General features: G+C 44.6%; 1 protein-coding gene across 9 annotated transcripts in view; it reads left to right on the top strand.

Moving 5' to 3' along the window:
- DRP2 (dystrophin related protein 2) overlaps positions 1 to 20,746 on the top strand; it is a 181,158-nt gene that overhangs the window by 89,125 nt on the left and 71,287 nt on the right. For 8 of the 9 annotated variants that reach the window (XM_073639694.1, XM_073639697.1, XM_073639695.1 and 5 more), the window contains 4 exons: positions 1,114 to 1,225; positions 3,603 to 3,739; positions 8,662 to 8,727; positions 12,282 to 12,347. In XM_073639694.1, the coding sequence (XP_073495795.1) occupies positions 1,114 to 1,225; positions 3,603 to 3,739; positions 8,662 to 8,727; positions 12,282 to 12,347 (381 nt within the window). The remainder of the gene's footprint in view (positions 1 to 1,113; positions 1,226 to 3,602; positions 3,740 to 8,661; positions 8,728 to 12,281; positions 12,348 to 20,746) is intronic. The other variant, XM_073639704.1, reaches the window with a different exon arrangement.

Below are 20,746 nucleotides of genomic sequence, written 5' to 3' on the forward strand. Positions count from 1 at the left end.
AATGGTTGAAAAATAAAAAGTGGACTGTTTTAAAATGGCCAGCAATGAGTCCTGACCTCAATCCCAAAAAATCTGTGGGGTGAGATGAAATCTGCCATTGGGAAAAAGAACCCTGCAAACATTCAAGAGCTCGAACAAACTACAAAGGAAGATTGGGAGAAAAGTGAAAAGAAGAAGTAAAAGAAGCTTATAGATGACTACAAGAAACGTGTGAAGGCTGTCAGCAATGTCAAAGGGTCTGCAACCAAGTATTAATTAGGGGGGCTTTATTGCTGCACATGCTGTTTACTTTGTTTCTTCTTTGAAATTGCAACATGGAAGTTGAAAAACAATGTTTTACTGTTGTATTACTTTGGACACTAATTAAAAAATCCTGAGGATATAACTTTGGTACATTTCCATTTATTTCTGAAGATATTGTACAGTCTATGAAAAAAAATGAAGGGAGCCAATAATGGTGAGAAGCACTGTAGCTCAGCATTGAGACCACTATAGATCCTGGTCAAGTATCCAATGCCTTTGGCTGTGAAATAGCCCCATATCATCAGGCTTCCTCCACCGAACTTAACAGTTCCTTCAATTTCTCGATCCATTAGCCCCTTTTTTCCCTTGTTTCTTCCAGACCCATTTGCACCCATCAGACCCTAGTCTATTGCATTTCATCTCATCGCTCCAAATCACCCATTTCCAATCTTCTACTTTCCACTTTTCGTACTTTTTTGCAAACTTGAACCAATGCTTCTTATGGTAATATTGAAGTCTAGGCCTCTTCACCTTTTTTGAGCCACCATTCCAGACTTATGTAACGTGTGTCGCACGGTGCTCTTATTGACGGCTGTGATCTCACTATTACGAAGCATATGAGCCGCGTCCACTGCCATGTTTGAGATATCCAGGATGATGGTCTATAAAATGATGCTAGTCTCACGTTAGAAGCAATAGTGAATGGTGAGATATGAAGCCTGAAAGTCAAAAGTTCAGAACATTGTTATCCTTTTGCTCGTCACTGTGTGTGTGTATATATATATATATATATATATATATATGTGTGTGCTTGGTTACTCTTTAAGCACTGAATTACTCTTATTAACTGAATTATTTATGGTTTTCCAGATATCGCAGCCTAAAACAGTTTGGTGTGGATATATGCCAGTCTTGTTTCTTAACTGGACAAGCAGGGAAAGGAAACAAACTCCATTATCCAATCATGGAATATTTCACACCGGTATGTCCACTTATTTTTTTCATATATATTTACATATAGTAAAAAACATTTTGTCAGTTTCTAAAGTATTTGGCAACTTTCTAGTAAACTTTCATGTAAAGTTTTGATCTTCTGTACTTACAGTTACTGGAGGGAAACATTCTCCTCCCGAATGTCTCTGTATACAGTCTAGATAATCCTTTGTGTTCTTATAGAATCGGAAGTACAAATTCCTGCCGCGTTGCTTTAGTTAGGCAAAACATTTTGCCTGTTTAACAAAGTATTGCCTCCTCCGGAAACACTGCAACAGACTCCTCATTACTAAGGCTTCAGTCAGCCTCTAGATGTAAATAGGAATGTTTAACAAATGTACAAAGAGATATTTTCAAATTTAGAAGTTATCCCCATAACTTCCCAATTGCTGGGGGTCTGCCCGCTAGGACCTCCTCTGTTCCCAAGAACTGGAGCTCTGCCCTCATCATCTCTCGCATTGACTGCTGCAACATCCTCCTCTGTGGCCTCCCCTATAACACTCTCGCACCCCTCCAGTCATCCTTAACTCTGCTGCCTGACTAATCCACCTCTCTCCTCACTACTGCTCTGCTTCTCCCCTCTGCAAATCCCTTCATTGGCTCTTAGTTCCCCAGTGTATCCATTTCAAGCTACTAACATTGATCTACAAAGCCATCCATAACCTCTCTCCTCCATACATCTCTGAACTAATCTCCCGATATCTTCTAACACATCATCTTCGGTGTTTCCACAACCTCCTTCTTTCCTCCACACTGACACGTTCCTCACCCAATTGCCTCCAAGACGTCTCCCGAACATTCCCCATCCTCTTGAATCAACACGTCCGATTATCCACCAGTTTCGAAAGTTTTAGACAGAACCTGAAAGCGCATCTCTTCAAGAAAGCTACAGCCTGCAATGACCCCGCTGCCTCCTCACCACCACTGGAGCTGCCGCAACCCCCAACCTATTGTCTCCTTTCCCATTAACCTGTAAATTGTAAGCCCGTGAGGGCAGGGTCCTCTCCCCTCTGTACAAATCTGTCATTGTCAGTTTATTCACTGTAATTTATGTCTGTATTTTGTATCTAATCCTTTCTCATATACAGCACCATGGAATCAATGGCGCTCTAAAAATAAATAATAATTATAAAAGAGCTCTGTGTAAATGGAGGCATGGTCAATCATGCACACGGTCACTCCATTCATGTTCTCCTTTCCTTTGAGTATTGCTGCCTTCTTGTGATTGATCAACATCATACAGGGAAAAGAAGCAGTATAGTATTATGTTCCCCACCCTCCTCCACGTAGTATAATGCCATGACAGTTCCCCCACAAACTATGATGTCCCCACACAAATATGTACTATATCTCAGTGGAAAAAAACTTGTTGAAAATGTTGTGTCAAAATATAGGCTTCCCTAAAAATGTAAAAAAGTGTGTGAAAAGTGGTGACTCGCCTGTCACCCAATCCTCGGGTGCAGCCCTTACCGAAGCTCTGTCCAACTATGCTCATAATCTGTAACCACAATACTGGAAAGTTTATTCTATACTGCCCAATTATTTCCTATGTAATAATGTACAGTGGAGCTGATGCTGTCACGGGGATACCGCGAAAGAGAGGAGCCATAAGATTGCGGGGTCTGGTTTCACAAATTCCTGCACTGGTTAGAAGTACTTCATCATCTAATTAAACAGTGTGGGTTTTTTCCTTTCTAGCAGTGCAAGGGTTAACCTGTTTAGTTGATCTCCTGGAGCTTTCCTACCTGGATTGTCTCAACTGTTCAGTGTTGGCCACTCCCCTCTGCTATACCTGTTGCCTCTGGCACTTAGGAATTGCCAGTGTAGTTCTTACTGCCTGTTTGGAGTTGTAGGTGTAGTTCATGGTTGGAGTTTGCGTTTGGAGATTTGCTCAGGAGATTGTTGCTTGGAGTTTTGTATGTGTGCACATCCTCATCCTCTCCTAATTGGTTTCTCCTTCCTTTAACTCCCCTATGGCCCACTCTGTTGTTTGGTGTGTGAATTTTGTATGGTTGGTATTTTCATTTATCCGTGTCGGTCTTCCCTTGTTTGTCTGGTTAGTGTGTTCAGCTTCCCACTACCCTGTGTGGGGGAGGGGGCAGATGAGGGTTGATATAGGAGCAAAGCGAGGCATGTGAACCTGGCATCTCCACCTTCAGGAGTAATCTGAGGGACAGGGATAAACTAGGGCGCCCCTGGTTAGTGGCCATAGTCACAACATCATCGTGACAGATGCTTTGTGTCTTATCTATTAGATTTAATCACTGATGAACGTTAATTTGAGCAAAGTCCAGTGTGCAATAAAATTACTGTATGTTTTCATGTTAATTTATTCTTTAATTTCGCACATTACTTTTTTTTTCCAGACAACTTCAGGAGAGAAGGTGAGAGATTTTGCAACCACTTTAAAGAACAAATTTAGGACCCGTCATTACTTCAGTCGACATCCACAGCGGGGCTATCTGCCGGTGCAGTCTGTTCTTGAAGTTGAAGTGACCGACACGTAAGTGTCCTACGAATACGAAAAATGTGACCCGTACAAATTTACTGACCAATATTAGATGCATTAGAAAACCATCAGAAAGTTATGGGAGACATTTAAAAAAAACATTTGTTAGATTAAAACTGGGAAATGCTACTTCTAATAGTTTATAAAAAGTACATTTGCAGTAGCTCACACCTAGGCAGAGAGAGGACGCATGGAAATACAGGGGAGTGCTGGACAAACAGAGAAAGAACAAAACCCAGCATCGCTTTCAGCAGTGAAAAATGTACCAAACTTTAGTCAAGAATCCATAAAATTCACATTGGAGATGACCGTCGCTTACACATATAAGACCTCATTCACATGACCGTTTTTCACGAACAAGTTCCTTCTATGTTCACTGTACAGCTACAACCCGATTTTTTTTTTTTGTCAAACAAAAGCATGGAGACATGTCCGATATTGATCTTTGTGTCGTTTGAAAAGCAGCAATGCAAGTGTATTGATTGATAAAAAAATCGGACAGCGCTCGTATGCCATCCGAGTGCTGTACGCTTTTCATGGACTGCTAGATAGGAAAAGTTTGAGAAACTTTTTACTTTTTCATCCAAGAAAAACTGATGAAACTCTGACCACACTCAGAGAACACTGATAAAAGTCTGAACAAAATCACTGATAAAACTAGGGCCGTTTTTCTCGTGCATGGGGAAAAACAGATGTCTGAATGAGCCCTAAGGCATATGCTCTGCTTAATAATCACATGCAAGTGGCCGCACCTCTGTAGGTTAAACCAGCAAAAACAATAAGAAAACAAAACATTAGACCTATATAGCAAATAGAGTGAAATCTACAATTCAGTGTAACAAATGGACACTAACCATTAACCTGCTCGATACCCTGGAGCCACAGGCCCAGATTCATCAAAGCGATTACACCAGAATTCTGGCGTAAGTTGCTATGAAAACTCGAAAAATGTTTGCGCAAAAATTTTGTGACTTTTGGTGTTTTCACCCCAATTTTTCCCAGCTTCGCCAATATGGGTGAAGCTGGGACCGGACAGGGGCATGACCCACCTTGATATTTGCAATTTGATGTCTTATATGTCTTATATGTAAATGAGCTGTTAAGATCTCTGGGCCGGACATAGATCTCCAGGAGAATCTGCCTCCAGAGATTATTGTAAATGACAGGGGGAGTGTTGGCCCTCTGGCAGACGTGTGAATGGGCTCTAAAGACTAATACAGACCGATATCAACAGTGTAATGTGCATGGGAGCCCCAGACCATTTATTGTCTGGGGAAATATTGATCCGGCATGTTAGACTGCCAATTGTATTGTCTCTTGGAGATAAACCACCAGCAGATATGTCTGACAACGAGCCGAAGAGGGGCGACTGGATATGGAAGAGCCAATTGAGTTGGCTGCTGGCCGAATCATCGTTCGACCGAAAGCCAACTAATGTGTATGGCCAGCTCAATTGTTTTTCTCTTTTGAGGACTGGAGGATCAGATGTGTGTATACAATGTGTCAGCACTCAGTGACTGATGAATGCATAATCTCCAATATTGCTGTAAACGTTAAAAACATAAAGTAGTTAGTGATTTTTGATCAAAGAGCGCAAAAGCCTCCAACCACATCAAGGTGACCTCAATATGGATAGTCCCTAATCACTAAACGTCCTACCTCTCCTTGTGCCAAACCAACGTCATGTGAATGGGGACTGAGAAGGATGGGAGATAGTGAAAAGGATAGGGAGATCCGTGGGGCCTGAGGACAGAAGGAGGCTGGCCATGAAAGGACGTTATTACATTGTGGGGAACACAAAGGTGGAATTTTAGACAAGAAGTTGCATGTAAAGAAGTTTGACAGCAGGGAGGTTGGGGGACCTTTATTTATGGAGCTGCCTACGGGGATAGATTTTAGGGTGTGGAATGGGTGACGTGCACAGCCAGCATTTCCAGTAGACTTAGTGTAGGTTGTAGGGTTTACTTGTGATCATCACCTGTAAACGTCACATTCAGATATTTCAGAATGAAAAGTGAAACGTAAGCAGAATGACTTTCACTAAATGCTCAGACATAAACCTTCCAGACCAGTCCTGCTTGTGGTGAGGCTTGTAGTGAGGCTTGTGGTGAGGCTTGTGGTGAGGCATGTGGTGAGGCTTGTGGTGAGGCATGTGGTGCAGCATGTGGTGAGGCATGTGGTGAGGCTTGTGGTGAGGCATGTGGTGAGGCTTGTGGTGAGGCTTGTAGTGAGGCTTGTGGTGAGGCATGTGGTGAGGCTTGTGGTGCAGCATGTGGTGAGGCATGTGGTGAGGCTTGTGGTGAGGCTTGTGGTGAGGCATGTGGTGAGGCTTGTGGTGAGGCATGTGGTGAGGCTTGTGGTGAGGCATGTGGTGAGGCTTGTGGTGAGGCTTGTAGTGAGGCTTGTGGTGAGGCTTGTGGTGAGGCATGTGGTGAGGCTTGTGGTGCAGCATGTGGTGAGGCATGTGGTGAGGCATGTGGTGAGGCTTGTGGTGAGGCATGTGGTGAGGCTTGTGGTGAGGCATGTGGTGAGGCATGTGGTGAGGCTTGTGGTGAGGCATGTGGTGAGGCTTGTGGTGAGGCATGTGGTGAGGCTTGTGGTGAGGCATGTGGTGAGGCTTGTGGTGAGGCATGTGGTGAGGCATGTGGTGAGGCTTGTGGTGAGGCATGTGGTGAGGCTTGTGGTGAGGCATGTGGTGAGGCTTGTGGTGAGGCATGTGGTGAGGCTTGTGGTGAGGCATGGGGTGAGGCATGGGGTGAGTCATGTGGTGAGGCTTGTGGTAAGGCATGGGGTGAGTCATGTGGTGAGGCTTGTGGTAAGGCATGTGGTGAGGCTTGTGGTGAGGCTTGTGCTGAGGCATGTGCTGAGGCATGTGCTGACGCTTGTGGTGAGGCTTGTGGTGAGGCATGTGGTGAGGCTTGTGGTGAGGCATGTGGTGAGGCTTGTGGTGAGGCATGTGGTGAGGCTTGTGGTGAGGCATGGGGTGAGGCATGGGGTGAGTCATGTGGTGAGGCTTGTGGTAAGGCATGGGGTGAGTCATGTGGTGAGGCTTGTGGTAAGGCATGTGGTGAGGCTTGTGGTGAGGCTTGTGCTGAGGCATGTGCTGAGGCATGTGCTGACGCTTGTGGTGAGGCTTGTGGTGAGGCTTGTGGTGAGGCATGTGGTGAGGCTTGTGGTGAGGCTTGTGGTGAGGCTTGTGGTGAGGCATGTGCTGAGGCATGTGCTGACGCTTGTGGTGAGGCTTGTGGTGAGGCTTGTGGTGAGGCTTGTGGTGAGGCATGTGCTGACGCTTGTGGTGAGGCTTGTGGTGAGGCTTGTGGTGAGGCTTGTGGTGAGGCATGTGCTGAGGCATGTGCTGACGCTTGTGGTGAGGCTTGTGGTGAGGCTTGTGGTGAGGCATGTGGTGAGTCATGTTGTGAGGCATGTGCTGAGGCTTGTGGTGAGGCTTGTGGTGAGGCATGTGCTGAGGCTTGTGGTGTGGCATGTGGTGAGGCTTGTGGTGAGGTATGTGGTGAGGTATGTGGTGAGGCTTGTGGTGAGGCATGTGGTGAGGCTTGTGGTGAGGCATGTGGTGAGGCATGTGGTGAGGCTTGTGAGTCTTGTGGTGAGGCATGTGCTGAGGCTTGTGGTGAGGCATGTGGTGAGGCATGTGGTGAGGCATGTGGTGAGGCATGTGGTGAGGCATGTGGTGAGGCTTGTGAGTCTTGTGGTGAGGCATGTGCTGAGGCTTGTGGTGAGGCATGTGGTGAGGCATGTGGTGAGGCTTGTGGTGAGGCTTGTGGTGAGGCTTGTGGTGAGGCATGTGGTGAGGCTTGTGGTGAGGCTTGTGGTGAGGCATGTGGTGAGGCTTGTGGTGAGGCATGTGATGAGGCATGTGGTGAGGCATGTGGTGAGGCTTGTGGTGAGGCTTGTGGTGAGGCTTGTGGTGAGGCATGTGATGAGGCATGTGGTGAGGCTTGTGGTGAGGCATGTGGTGCAGCATGTGGTGAGGCTTGTGGTGAGGCATGTGGTGAGGCTTGTGGTGAGGCATGTGGTGAGGCATGTGGTGAGGCATGTGGTGAGGCATGTGGTGAGGCTTGTGGTGAGGCATGTGGTGAGGCATGTGGTGAGGCTTGTGGTGAGGCTTGTGGTGAGGCATGTGGTGCAGCATGTGGTGAGGCTTGTGGTGAGGCATGTGGTGAGGCTTGTGGTGAGGCATGTGATGAGGCATGTGGTGAGGCTTGTGGTGAGGCATGTGGTGAGGCTTGTGGTGAGGCATGTGGTGCAGCATGTGGTGAGGCTTGTGGTGAGGCTTGTGGTGAGGCATGTGGTGAGGCTTGTGGTGAGGCTTGTGGTGAGGCATGTGGTGAGGCATGTGGTGAGGCTTGTGGTGAGGCTTGTGGTGAGGCATGTGATGAGGCATGTGGTGAGGCTTGTGGTGAGGCTTGTGGTGAGGCATGTGGTGCAGCATGTGGTGAGGCTTGTGGTGAGGCTTGTGGTGAGGCATGTGGTGAGGCTTGTGGTGAGGCTTGTGGTGAGGCATGTGGTGAGGCTTGTGGTGAGGCTTGTGGTGAGGCTTGTGGTGAGGCATGTGGTGAGGCTTGTGGTGAGGCTTGTGGTGAGGCATGTGGTGAGGCATGTGGTGAGGCTTGTGGTGAGGCTTGTGGTGAGGCATGTGATGAGGCATGTGGTGAGGCTTGTGGTGAGGCTTGTGAGGCATGTGGCGAGGCATTCCGGCAGAACCTCATTGTGGCATCTCTGGATCTAGCAGTCATTACATGGCTCTCACAATTACAGCAATCAAATGAAGTCCTGATATTCCTAAATGTTAGAATTACTGAACTCAGGGTTCAGAAGGATCCAAGCAGAGCAACTAAAATCTTCGTAATTTGCTCATTGTCAGGCCATGTTTTTCATAATGTTTTTCTGTGTTACAGGCCATTGTCTTCTCCGATGCTTCCTCATGCTGATACTCATTCAAGGATAGAGCACTTTGCTAGCAGGTCTGTATACTAAAAACGGTAATAAATATTAGAAACTGAAAAAATATTATGAAAAAAAATACATACCGTATTTTTCGGACTATAAGATACACCGGACCATGAGATGCACCTAGGTTTTAGAGGAGTAAAATAGAAAAAAAAATGTAATCAAAAAATGTGGTCATGATGATGCCCTGTTATGGGGGAGGGGGTCTGCTGCTGAACACTGTTATAGGGGTAATGTCCCCCAATTCTGTTACTATCCCCCATCCTGGGTTACATGGCCCCCTCCTTCCTGTTATACGTGGCCCTCATCCCCATTCTGATATGCATGGCGCCCCTCATCCCCATCCTAGTATATGGCCCCCCTCATCCTTTTATATGCATGGCACCCCTCATCCTGGTATGTATGGCACCCTTCATCCCTCATCCTGGTATGCATGGCACCCTTCATCCCTCTTCCTGGTATGTATGGCACCCCTCATCCCTCTTCCTGGTATGTATGGCACCCTTCATCCCTCTTCCTGGTATGTATGGCACCCTTCATCCTGGTATGTATGGCACCCTTCATCACTCATCTTGGTATGTATGGCACCCTTCATCCCTCATCCTGGTGTGTATGGCACCCTTCATCCCTCATCGTGGTATGCATGGCACCCTTCATCCTTCATCCTGGTATGTATGGCACCCTTCATCCTGGTATGTATATGGCCCCCCTCATCCCTCTTCCTGGTATGCTTGGCACCCCTCCATCCCGGTATGCATGGCACCCTTCATCCCTCTTCCTGGTATGTATGGCAACCCTCATCCCTCTTCTTGGTATGTATGGCACCCTTCATCCCTCTTCCTGGTATGTATGGCACCCTTCATCCTGGTATGTATGGCTTAACCTCTACTGTGGGTAAAATCCTGGATAGTTTCCTAAGAGATGCTATACTAGAGTATCTGAAGAAGAATAACCTCATGACCCAATATCAACATGGATTTACGAGGGACCGTTCCTGTCAAACTAATCTGATCAGCTTTTATGAGGAGGCAAGTTCTGGACTGGACCAAGGAAATGCAGTGGATGTTGTGTATATGGACTTTTCAAAAGATTTTGATACGGTTCCACACAAAAGGTTGATACATAAAATGAGAACAATGGGGATAGGGGAAAATATATGTATGTGGGTTAAGACCTGGCTCAGTGATAGGAAACAAAGGGTGGTTATTAATGGAAAACACTCAGACTGGGTCTCAGTTAACAGTGGGGTACCACAGGGGTCAGTATTGGGCCCACTTCTTTTTAACATATTTATTAATGACCTTGTAGGGGGCATACAGAGTAGTATTTCAATATTTGCAGATGACACTAAACTCTGCAGGGTAATCAATACAGAGGAGGACAATTTTATATTACAGGAGGATCTATGTAAACTAGAAGCTTGGGCTGATAAAAGGCAGATGAGCTTTAATGGGGATAAATGTAAGGTAATGCACTTGGGCGAGGAAATAAAATGTATAATTACATTCTTAATTGTAAAACACTGGGCAAAACTGTAACTGAAAAAGACCTGGGTGTATTGGTGGACGACAAGCTCACGTTTGGTGGTCAGTGTCAGGCAGCTGCTGCGAAGGCAAATAAAATAATGGGATGCATTAAAAGAGGCATAGATGCTCATGAGGAGAAGATAATTTTACCTCTATACAAGTCACTAGTGCGACCACACTTAGAATACTGTGTACAGTTCTGGTCTCCGGTGTATAAGAAAGACATAGCTGAACTAGAGCGGGTGCAGAGAAGAGCGACCAAGGTTATTAGAGGACTGGGGGGTCTGCAATACCAAGACAGGTTATTAGAGAACGGGGGGGTCTGCAATACCAAGACAGGTTATTAGAGGACTGGGGGGTCTGCAATACCAAGACAGGTTATTAGAGGACTGGGGGGTCTGCAATACCAAGACAGGTTATTAGAGGACTGGGGGGTCTGCAATACCAAGACAGGTTATTAGAGAACGGGGGGGTCTGCAATACCAAGACAGGTTATTAGAGGACTGGGGGGTCTGCAATACCAAGACAGGTTATTAGAGGACTGGGGGGTCTGCAATACCAAGACAGGTTATTAGAGGTCTGGGGGTTCTGCAATACCAAGACAGGTTATTAGAGGACTGGGGCGTCTGCAATACCAGGACAGGTTATTAGAGGACTGGGGGGTCTGCAATACCAAGACAGGTTATTAGAGGACTGGGGGGTCTGCAATACCAAGACAGGTTATTAGAGGACTGGGGGGTCTGCAATACCAAAACAGGTTATTAGAGGACTGGGGGGTCTGCAATACCAAGACAGGTTATTAGAGGACTGGGGGGTCTGCAATACCAAGACAGGTTATTAGAGGACTGGGGGGTCGGCAATACCATGACAGGTTATTAGAGGACTGGGGGGTCTGCAATACCAAGACAGGTTATTACACTTGGGGTTATTTACTGTGGAAAAACAAAGGCTGAGGGGTGATCTTATTACTATGTACAAGTATATGAGGGAACAGTACAAAGACCTGTCTACTGATCTTTTTACTCTGAGGCCTGAGATGTGGACAAGGGGGCATCTTCTCCGTCTGGAGGAAAGAAGGTTTAATCATAATCACAGACGCGGATTCTTTACTGTAAGAGCAGTGAGACTATGGAGCTCTCTGCCGCATGATGTTGTAATGAGGGATTCACTACTAACATTTATGATCCCCTTAGAAAAAGGAGAAAGAAACAGAGAGCACACAGATCTAAATGCAGCTGCTTCGCTAAGATGGGTGCATACAAATCAATATTGTACTCACCTATTTATGGATCTTGCAGTCTTGCATATCAATCCTTAAGGATCACAATAGTGAGTTTTCCTTCACTGCTGGTCTGCTGCACGTTCCTGGTAGCTATTGAGAACCCCTTCAGAGTTGTCATAGGAATGTTACGGACATCGATTTCTCTCCAGGCTAAATGCACTCCCAATAATCGATAATACAGGTAAATATAGGCAAATATTATTTCCTGTAAAATGTTTATTTAAAAATATAAGGAAATGAGACAGTCAGGTAAAGGAAAAGTTAAGGAAAAGACACTGGTGCTGGGCAGGAGAACAATATGGAAGGCCAAGGCTCCTTCAGTGCTTTGTCACACCCAGAGCACTTAAAGCCTCATTTGCATATGAATGAAAAGGCTAATTTCTCATGAATGCAGAAATAGAAGATATAAAAGTGTTAATAGATTTATATTTCAAAGACCAGCAAGCCCAACTATGCCGCTTGGTGGGGACGGGGGGGAATACAAAACCATGATGTAACTAGAGCCTAACGTATGTATTTTAGAAAAAAAATAGTTATATGTATTGGAATTGCTGCATCTTTAACTACTTGAGATGAATTACTTGTACCTTGGCATAATCCCCGGCTTTGCTTGAATTAATTTGAGCTATAAGGATTTCCAATCCCGTATGTAATCATCTTATTCACTATATACTGTGGTTACAAGGACAAGCTGTAATCCTTTCTTCATCAGTGATGTATGAATGCCGGATTCTTGAAATCTCTGCCTTTCTTTCTCTAGACTTGCCGAGATGGAAACTCAGAATTGCTCCTTCTTTACAGATAGCCTCTCTCCTGACGACAGCCTGTGAGTATTACCGCCATTTCATTATTATCAACATATAAACGTATAACAGGAAATAAACATTAAAATGATACAGATTCATCAAGACCGACCTTTCTCCACCAGTTCTACATTCTCTATCACTACTGTAGATTACTAAACCTCAATGCCATTTGTTGTGAGAAAAATAACCAGCCCCTCTATTAAATGCTGGTAAATTAATACTATGGTCGGCATTCCACAGTTAACTGCTCTGACAGTAAAGAACCCTTTCCTATTAAGCTACTGGAATTGCCTCTACATGTAATGAGCGCCCCCTGGTTCTTTGTAAGGTCCTTGGAAGGAATAAATCCTGTGCCGTCCTTTGTATTGACCACGCTTGTATTTATAGGCCATATTATTGATGACCTGCCCTGCATGGTACGGCAGCGCTCTCTCATTCACTTGGAAGATCTTTTATTTATTTAGTACTATCTGACCGCACCGCTTCTACAGGTAATAGCGTTACATTGCCTCCCGCCACCTTACTGACACTGCTTGCTACCAGGAACTACAACCCCTGGCAAAAATTATGGAATCACCGGGCTCGGAGGATGTTCATTCAGTTGTTTAATGTTGTTGAAAAAAAGCAAATCACAGACATGGCACAAAACTAAAGTCATTTCAAATGGCAACTTTAGGGCTTTAAGGAACACTAAAAGAAATCAAGATTAAAAATGTGGTACTCTGTAAGGGTAATTTTTTTTCAGACCAAGCAGAGGGAAAAAATTATGGCATCACTCATTTCTGAGGAAAAAATTATGGAATCATGAAAAACAAACACACAAAAAAACACTCCAATACATCACTAGTATTTTGTTGCACCACCTCTGGCTTTAATAACTGCTTGCAGTCTCTGAGGCATGGACTTAATGAGTGACAAACAGTACTCTTCATCAATCTGGCTCCAACTTTCTCTGATTGCTGTTGCCAGATCAGCTTTGCAGGTTGGAGCCTTGTCATGGACCATTTTCTTCCACTTCCACCAAAGATTTTCAATTGGATTGAGATCCGGACTATTTGCAGGCCATGACATTGACCTTATGTGTCTTCTTTCAAGGAATGTTTTCACAGTTTTTGCTCTATGACAGGATGCATTATCATCTTGAAAAATGATGTCATCATCCCCAAACATCCTTTCAATTGATGGGATAAGAAAACTGTCCAAAATATCAATGTAAACTGGGGCATTTATTGAAGATGTAATGACAGCCATCTCCCCAGTGCCTTTACCTGACATGCAGCCCCATATCATCAATGACTGTGGAAATTTCCATGTTCTCTTCATGCAGTCATCTTTATAAATCTCATTGGAACAGCACCAAACAAAAGTTCCAGCATCATCACGTTGCCCAATGCGGATTCGCGATTCATCACTAAATATGACTTTCATCCAGTCATCCACAGTCCACGATTGCTTTTCCTTAGCCCATTGTAACCTTGTTTTTTTCTGTTTAGGTGTTAATGATGGCTTATGTTTAGCTTTTCTTTATGTAAATCCCATTACCTTTAGGCGGTTTCTTACAGTTCGGTCACAGACATTGACTCCAGTTTCCTCCCATTCGTTCCTCATTTGTGTTGTTGTGCATTTCCTGTTTTGGAGACATATTGCTTTAAGTTTCCGGTCTTGACGTTTTGATGTCTTCCTTGGTCTACCAGTATGTTTGCCTTTAACAACCTTCCCATGTTGTTTGTATTTAGTCCAGATTTTAGACACAGCTGACTGTGAACAACCAACATATTTTGCTACATTGCGTGATGATTTACCTTCTTTTAAGAGTTTGATAATCCTCTCCTTTGTTTCAATTGACATCTCTCGTGTTGGAGCCATGATTCATGTCAGTCCACTTGGTGTAACAGCTCTCCAAGGTGTCATCACTCCTTTTTAGATGCAGACTAACGAACAGATCTAATTTGATGCAGGTGCTAGTTTTGGAAATGAAAATTTACAGGGTGATTCCATAATTTTTTCCTCAGAATTGAGTGATTCCATAATTTTTTCCCACTGCTTGGTCTGAAAAAAATTACCCTTACTGAGTACCACATTTTTAATCTTGATTTCTTTTAGTGTTTCTTAAAGCTATAAAGTTGCCATTTGAAATGACTTTAGTTTTGTGCCATGTCTGTGATCTGCTTTTTTTCAACAACATTAAACAACTGAATGAACATCCTCCGAGCCCGGTGATTCCATAATTTTTGCCAGGGGTTGTATATTCCTCTTGGGAACCGCCGGCTTTCAGTCACATTTGCGCGGCCAGTGCAGCTACAGTCACCGCTCAGTACTCAGTGAGCGGCTGTGAACCCCGGCTTTTTCATTGACAGCTCGCTCTGCAGCTCATCTGTGCAGAGCGATCTGTCAATCAATGTGCCAGGTTGTGCTTACAGCTGCTCGCTGAGTGCTAAGCGTTGACTGTAGTCGTTCCCTGCACCACCTTCATAATTGAAATTCGGAGGCTCCTGGGAGGAAATATGTTTATTTTCTCCCAGTAGCCGCACTTTCATTAAAGCGGTAGGCAGCATTATAGCAATATTTACCTGCGGATGGACCCTAAATCTCCAGGTTAGTAGCGTTTAGGGACTTGACAGGTTCCCTTTATCTAAGAGTGAGACTAGCTATGGACAAGTTTGTAGACTGTATATATGTGCAAAATGTTTTCATACACTATCGGAATTTCCCCCCTAAACTCAAATGTAACTTAACGTGCGCACTACATAATGCTGATACCCCGCATTGATACTCATGTGTAATACACTTATATATACCTTATTTAAACTCATTATGCATACATGTATATACACTCATTATATACATGTACTGTACATATATTACACACAAAAGGCTGTTCCAGATTGCGTCACACTTGAATAAATTAATAGCACTGTGTGCGGCATTGGTATCCATCGCATGGTGGATCTAGCACTTCAGCTTGTCCATGAGCATAACACAAACATGCAATGTGTTCATTCACACTCGCACAATATTCATGCAGAATTACCTATTTCGCACGCCTAGTTACACACATTACACAGACTTACTGCTGCAGATCCATAGATCCATCAAAGCAGTGGAAAGGAAGATCTGGTGATCACAGCATCTCTGTAGACTTCCTTCCTCTCCCTCTTCTCTGCTGCCCGGATCAAGTTACAGCAGCCAGTGTAAAGCTCCTGCTGCTGTAACATAAAAGTACACAAGCTGGAGAGAGAGGTGAAAGCAGTATTTTTTTTAGTCTGGAGCCTTGTGATGGTGTGTTCATTGTCATACAGATTAGTCCTGACCCGGTGCTGATGATGGGTGTCATGCATGTGATAAGAAGCATATGTCTAAGCAAGGACACCATCTGTTTAGGATGTGGGCACCTCCTACAATACGCTCATGGTGTTGCCTTTTATTGCACCAAATGGACAGATCACAGCAAGTAAATCCACCATACTAGGCTGGTAGTCACAGTAACTTAAAAATGTCAGACTGTTCAATACACTGAAGCAAAAATAGCTGTGCAAATAATATCAAGGAAGATGACCCTGATTGTAATTGAGCACAGCAACGATAGCACCTATATTATTCACAGGCTCCAATGCCTTGTCTTAATCTAGAGGAAAAAATAAGGCTCTCGGGTAGAAGATTCTGGAGCTCGAGTAGGGCCCCTATCCCTTCCAAAACAATAGAAAGATGTCTGCTCTCAATTATCACTTGCGAATTGGATGAGTTTACTGTTGTACAATCCAAGGATGTAACGTGATGTATCGGTCATCTTACGTGACCTTCATTAAAAGTCGGATTACAGATGAATTGGTGGTATGTTGGTGTTAGTGCATGTGGGATGGTAACAACGCTATTATGTGAGACGACTGAAACGTCACGTTATATCCTTGGTTTGTGCAACAGTAAACTCTTATTAAAATCTAATTCACAAGTGATAATTGAATGCGGAGTTCTTTCTATTTTCTTTCAATCTAGTGTAGCAATTCTAGGTAGGGTAGGGTTAAATCCTAGCTCTGCAGGCTCTGATTATTTTCACATGGCTAGCTCTGCATATAACCAGGCTAGGTGTTCTCATTAGTCAGTCAGCTGTGGGAAGCTGACCAGAGTGGATTTGTGTTGGAGTTAAAGAGAGAGACATGCCAGAATCTCTCTGAGAAGAGACTGCACAGACCGTGTGCACCAAACTGCAAGTATCACTGGTTACTATGGATGATAGCTGTTGTGTTTGACCGGATTGGGACTAGATCTGGTGTGTAGTCAGAGTAGCCAGTGTCTGTGTTGTCTATTTAGCGCCTGGTCATGGCTAGGGTTTATGTTTATGGTTTTGTTTGGTACTGTGCAACCCTTCACGTTGTTTTGATACAAGAATCCACTATCTGTGTGTATGCTACCTACTGCCTGCCTGAGAGCATTAACCCCTACTATTCGTCGATGAAATGAGGATGTGAAGTCCCAGAGAGCTGAGGTGATTGCAGTGCAAAAATTGATTGTCCGGGGTAAAGGCAGCTACAGCATTGCTAACACAGTCTGAAAGCATGGAGGAGCTTGTTAAACAATAGTCCAACAGCAGCAACAACAGCAGCAGCAGCAGCAGACCCAACAGGAAACCAAACAAGAGACAAACAAACTCCTGATCTAGCATTTTCAGCAGGAGGAGTTAAAGCAGCAGCACCAAAAGCAGTTTCAGCAGCAGGAGTTGCAGTAGCAGTTACAACAGCAGCAGCATAAGCAGCAGGTTCAGCAGGAGCATCAGCAGCACATGGCTCTCCCTGCAGACACTGTCTTTGCCAGACAGATGGCACCACCCACCAGCCAAAGTGAAAGTATCCAGATGAGATGAATGGTACAAGGAGGCCTTACAGAAGATGACTCTGGAGGATGACGTCGGGGCTTTCCTGACTGTATATGAGAGGATGGCAGATAGAGAGAAACTTCCCCAGTGCAATGGGGAGAGGTCCTAGCTCCATACCTTATTGTGGAAAGTAGAAAGCGTACTACTACCTTGCCCTGCCGAATGCCAAGGAGTACGACAAGCTGAAGGTGGAGATTATGGCACATTTGAGCGTCACCCTGGCAGTCCAGGCACAAGGGGTGCACCTCTGGCGCTACTAAAGGGACAAATGTCCCCGGTCCCAGATGTTCAACCTGTTTCACCTGCTGCAAAAGTGACTGCAGCCAGACACCTGTTGTCCAGCACAGATGGTGGTAAGAGTAGCATCTGTCAAAGCTGGGTTGCCCAAGGAGATCTCCAGAATGCAGAAGACCTTGTGAGCCTCATGGAAAGATATTTGGCCATGGAGAAGTCCCTGAGCAATCAAGCGAACCTGAGATCTCTTTTCTGGGAGACCCAAAAGAAGGGGTCCAAGTCCACATCTGATTGGTGCGCAAAGATCTAGGAGAGGTCAGAGCCGGGTTCAAAGGCTACATCTCGTACCATTATGTGTTTGAGGTGTCGAGTCCCGGGTCATGTATCAGCCAATTGTCCCTTGACTTTGGAGCAGATGGACTGCAGCGTAGGCCGGCACTACTCCTATTTGCCTAACCTGACTGCAGTGTAACCTGTGAAAAATACACATCACATTGTTTTGATACAAGAATCCAGTGCCTGTGTGAACGCTCCCTACTGCCTACCTGAGAGCGTAAACCCCTACACTAGGGATCCGGACAGATCAGTAAAATCTAGGTGGGTGCGGGTGCTGAAGAGAAGCACTATAGAAATGTACTCCGCCGATCCATTTCTAATGATAGAAATTCAAACAATCATCGGTCTTTGGATTGCACAATCTATATAACTATTAAGGGTCATCATTTCCATCCTGTGTCATAGATTGTTATAGGTTACACAGCGAGGCAGCTTAAAAGAACATACCATAGTCATTACTTCATCCTGCAAAGATCATACAACGTATAAGACATAAGTGAGGGACGTTCTTTTCCTCCGCTCTAGATTAGTAGGTTGTCCACTCGTCCGATGTGCCTCGTTAGTCATACACAATGGGAAAATGCCTTTTACTCCAATGATCTTAAATCATAAATGTAATTATGATGTGGGAATAAAAGGGAAAATGTTGGCTTTTTTTTCCCCAAAAAAAAGTTTTATTGATTTTACCAATAAACCATTAACCAATAAAGTAACAGGGGGAGTGGACAGGTTGGGGTATCAGTGGATAAGTCAGGAACAAGGATGACACTAGAGTTGTGAGATCAGATTACTGTCCAGGATCAGTGGTCCCAGTCAGATCACTCATTAAGCTGGGTCCAAATGTCCTAATTAAACAGATGCCAGATGTGAAAGAGGTCTTATGAGGAGCCGGCTCAGGAGAAGGCTTTACTGCTGATCAGGGTGCGGTCAACATAAATGTAAAGTCCTTCAAGAGAAAAGATTGTGAGATTCTTGGCAAGGAATGGTCATTCATCAGTGGCGATGATATGGCTTTCATTATGGTTGTAAAGAATGAGGTATGTAGTTAAATTGCCTCAATATGTGGTACCTCAATCCACCCAAGTTTCAATTCTTCAAGAGACATGCCACTTGGGCTCATCACCCGCTATGGGTCTCTCCAAATACCAGGTTACATTTTGAAAACATTAATTGATTCCAGTTATAACATTGGATGGCAGGATTTGAATGATAGGTTCCCAAATGTCAAAACCATTTTTTATTTTAGATGCCTTTTGTAATGAGGAGTTAGATCAGTCCATCATTTACAAGAATGCCCATTTCTTTAAGAAGAAGCAGACAGTTGGTCTGCAATATGCTAAAGATCTGCAATCCTTCCCCAGCACCTGAACAAGTCGGTTCTGGTATATCGCCCATTAGAAAGTCATTTTTGGGGGGATATACTGTAGGTACTACCAAGGAGGCTAAGGACGGACAGACCTAGCGAAACTAGCGGGTACTAACAAATAGGAACCTGAGACCTACAAGCGTGTTTGGGAAACAGACTAATGACGTTGCCCCTCCATATGAAGGAAGGAGTGAGTTTTTTCATATCATCCTTAGGCCGGGGTCACATTAGCGTATAGCATCTGATGCGATATGTTAATGACACTCGACTCAAACTCTGCTGTGAGCGTGAGCCAAGTGTCAGTGCATTGTGCTCCGATCCTCTCACATCAGAGAATCGGATCACAGGTGAGGAGAACCACGATAGATTAATCTCACCATCTTCTCCATTGCTTGTCTTGGCGTATATCGGACTGCACGCGGATGACATCTGAATGCAGTCCAATACTTTGTACGCACCCATTGACTTGAATGGGTGCGCACCATGTGAGATACGCTGCCAGTCGCAGCACGCTGTGATTTTTTTCTCATACCAAATTCGCAGATCAGAGATCAGCCTCATGGAATAACATTGGTCAGAGGGCAATACAAGATGTTCTCACATTGCACTCCTCCGTATTATAAACCAGTGTGAGCGAGCCCTTAGGTTCATCCTTTTATTTTTAGGCTTTTATGAAGGAGGATAGATTGAAACAGATAAAGTAGTCTTGAGAAGGAGAACATATTAAGGTCTGCCCTCCCAATAAAAGATAAAGTGAGATTACTTAATGTTTCATATTGGTAGAATATAATTTACAAGGGGTAGAAGTAATAAGCACACCAAGGTCCATTGCTGCCATTTAGGAGGAAAGGCATGAGACCATGTGGGGCGGGTGGGCCTGTAAACAGTAGGGCTTTCGATTTGTGCACATTGACCCTGAAGCCCATTAGCCAGCCAATATTTTGATCTCTTCTAGCCAAGGCTGCAGGGACTGCTGGGGTCTAGAGATAAAGAGGAGCAGGTCATCCACAAATGCAGTGAGTCTCAATTCCTCATCGCCATTGAATGCCTTGAAAACCCTGCCATCTCGCATGCAAGTGCCTTAAGAGTGGGTCCAGGGCTAAAGTAAAAGAAGTGGGGCAAGGTGACATCCCTGCCTTTTTGCAAGGTGACAGATGGAGGGTTGAAACTATTAATGGTTACAGCTGTATATGTTTGGGATTGTACAATATTGAAAAACGCAGCAAATTTCTCTACGTCTGTGTGATGTGATGAGACGTCACCATGGAACGGAGTCAAACGCTTTTCTTGGCGTCTAACTTGAGAAGCGTGGCTGTGGGATATTTTGTTTGTTGGGCCAGTATGGTGGCTGCCACTGAAGAGCGCATGTCTCTTGTTGAGTTCTCTAACTCTAATCGACCCCAGTTCTGAGGCGGTTAGTAGGTTTATCAGGAATCTCTGCAGCTTCTCCACCAAGATCTTAGTATTTTGTAAGATATGGGGCGATAAACTTCAGTTTCTTTGGGGTTCCCATAGGGCTGCTAGATGAATATCGTGGGAGCCTTGTCAGATCATTTCTACCTTTCCTCTGTGGTGGTATTTAAGATTGAGCAGGCGGCTCCAGTGAGATTAAA

The sequence above is a fragment of the Phyllobates terribilis genome, unplaced genomic scaffold (assembly GCF_046119375.1).
Source record: "Phyllobates terribilis strain yellow unplaced genomic scaffold, ASM4611937v1 Scaffold_7__3_contigs__length_470593459, whole genome shotgun sequence".
Lineage (NCBI taxonomy): Eukaryota > Metazoa > Chordata > Amphibia > Anura > Dendrobatidae > Phyllobates > Phyllobates terribilis.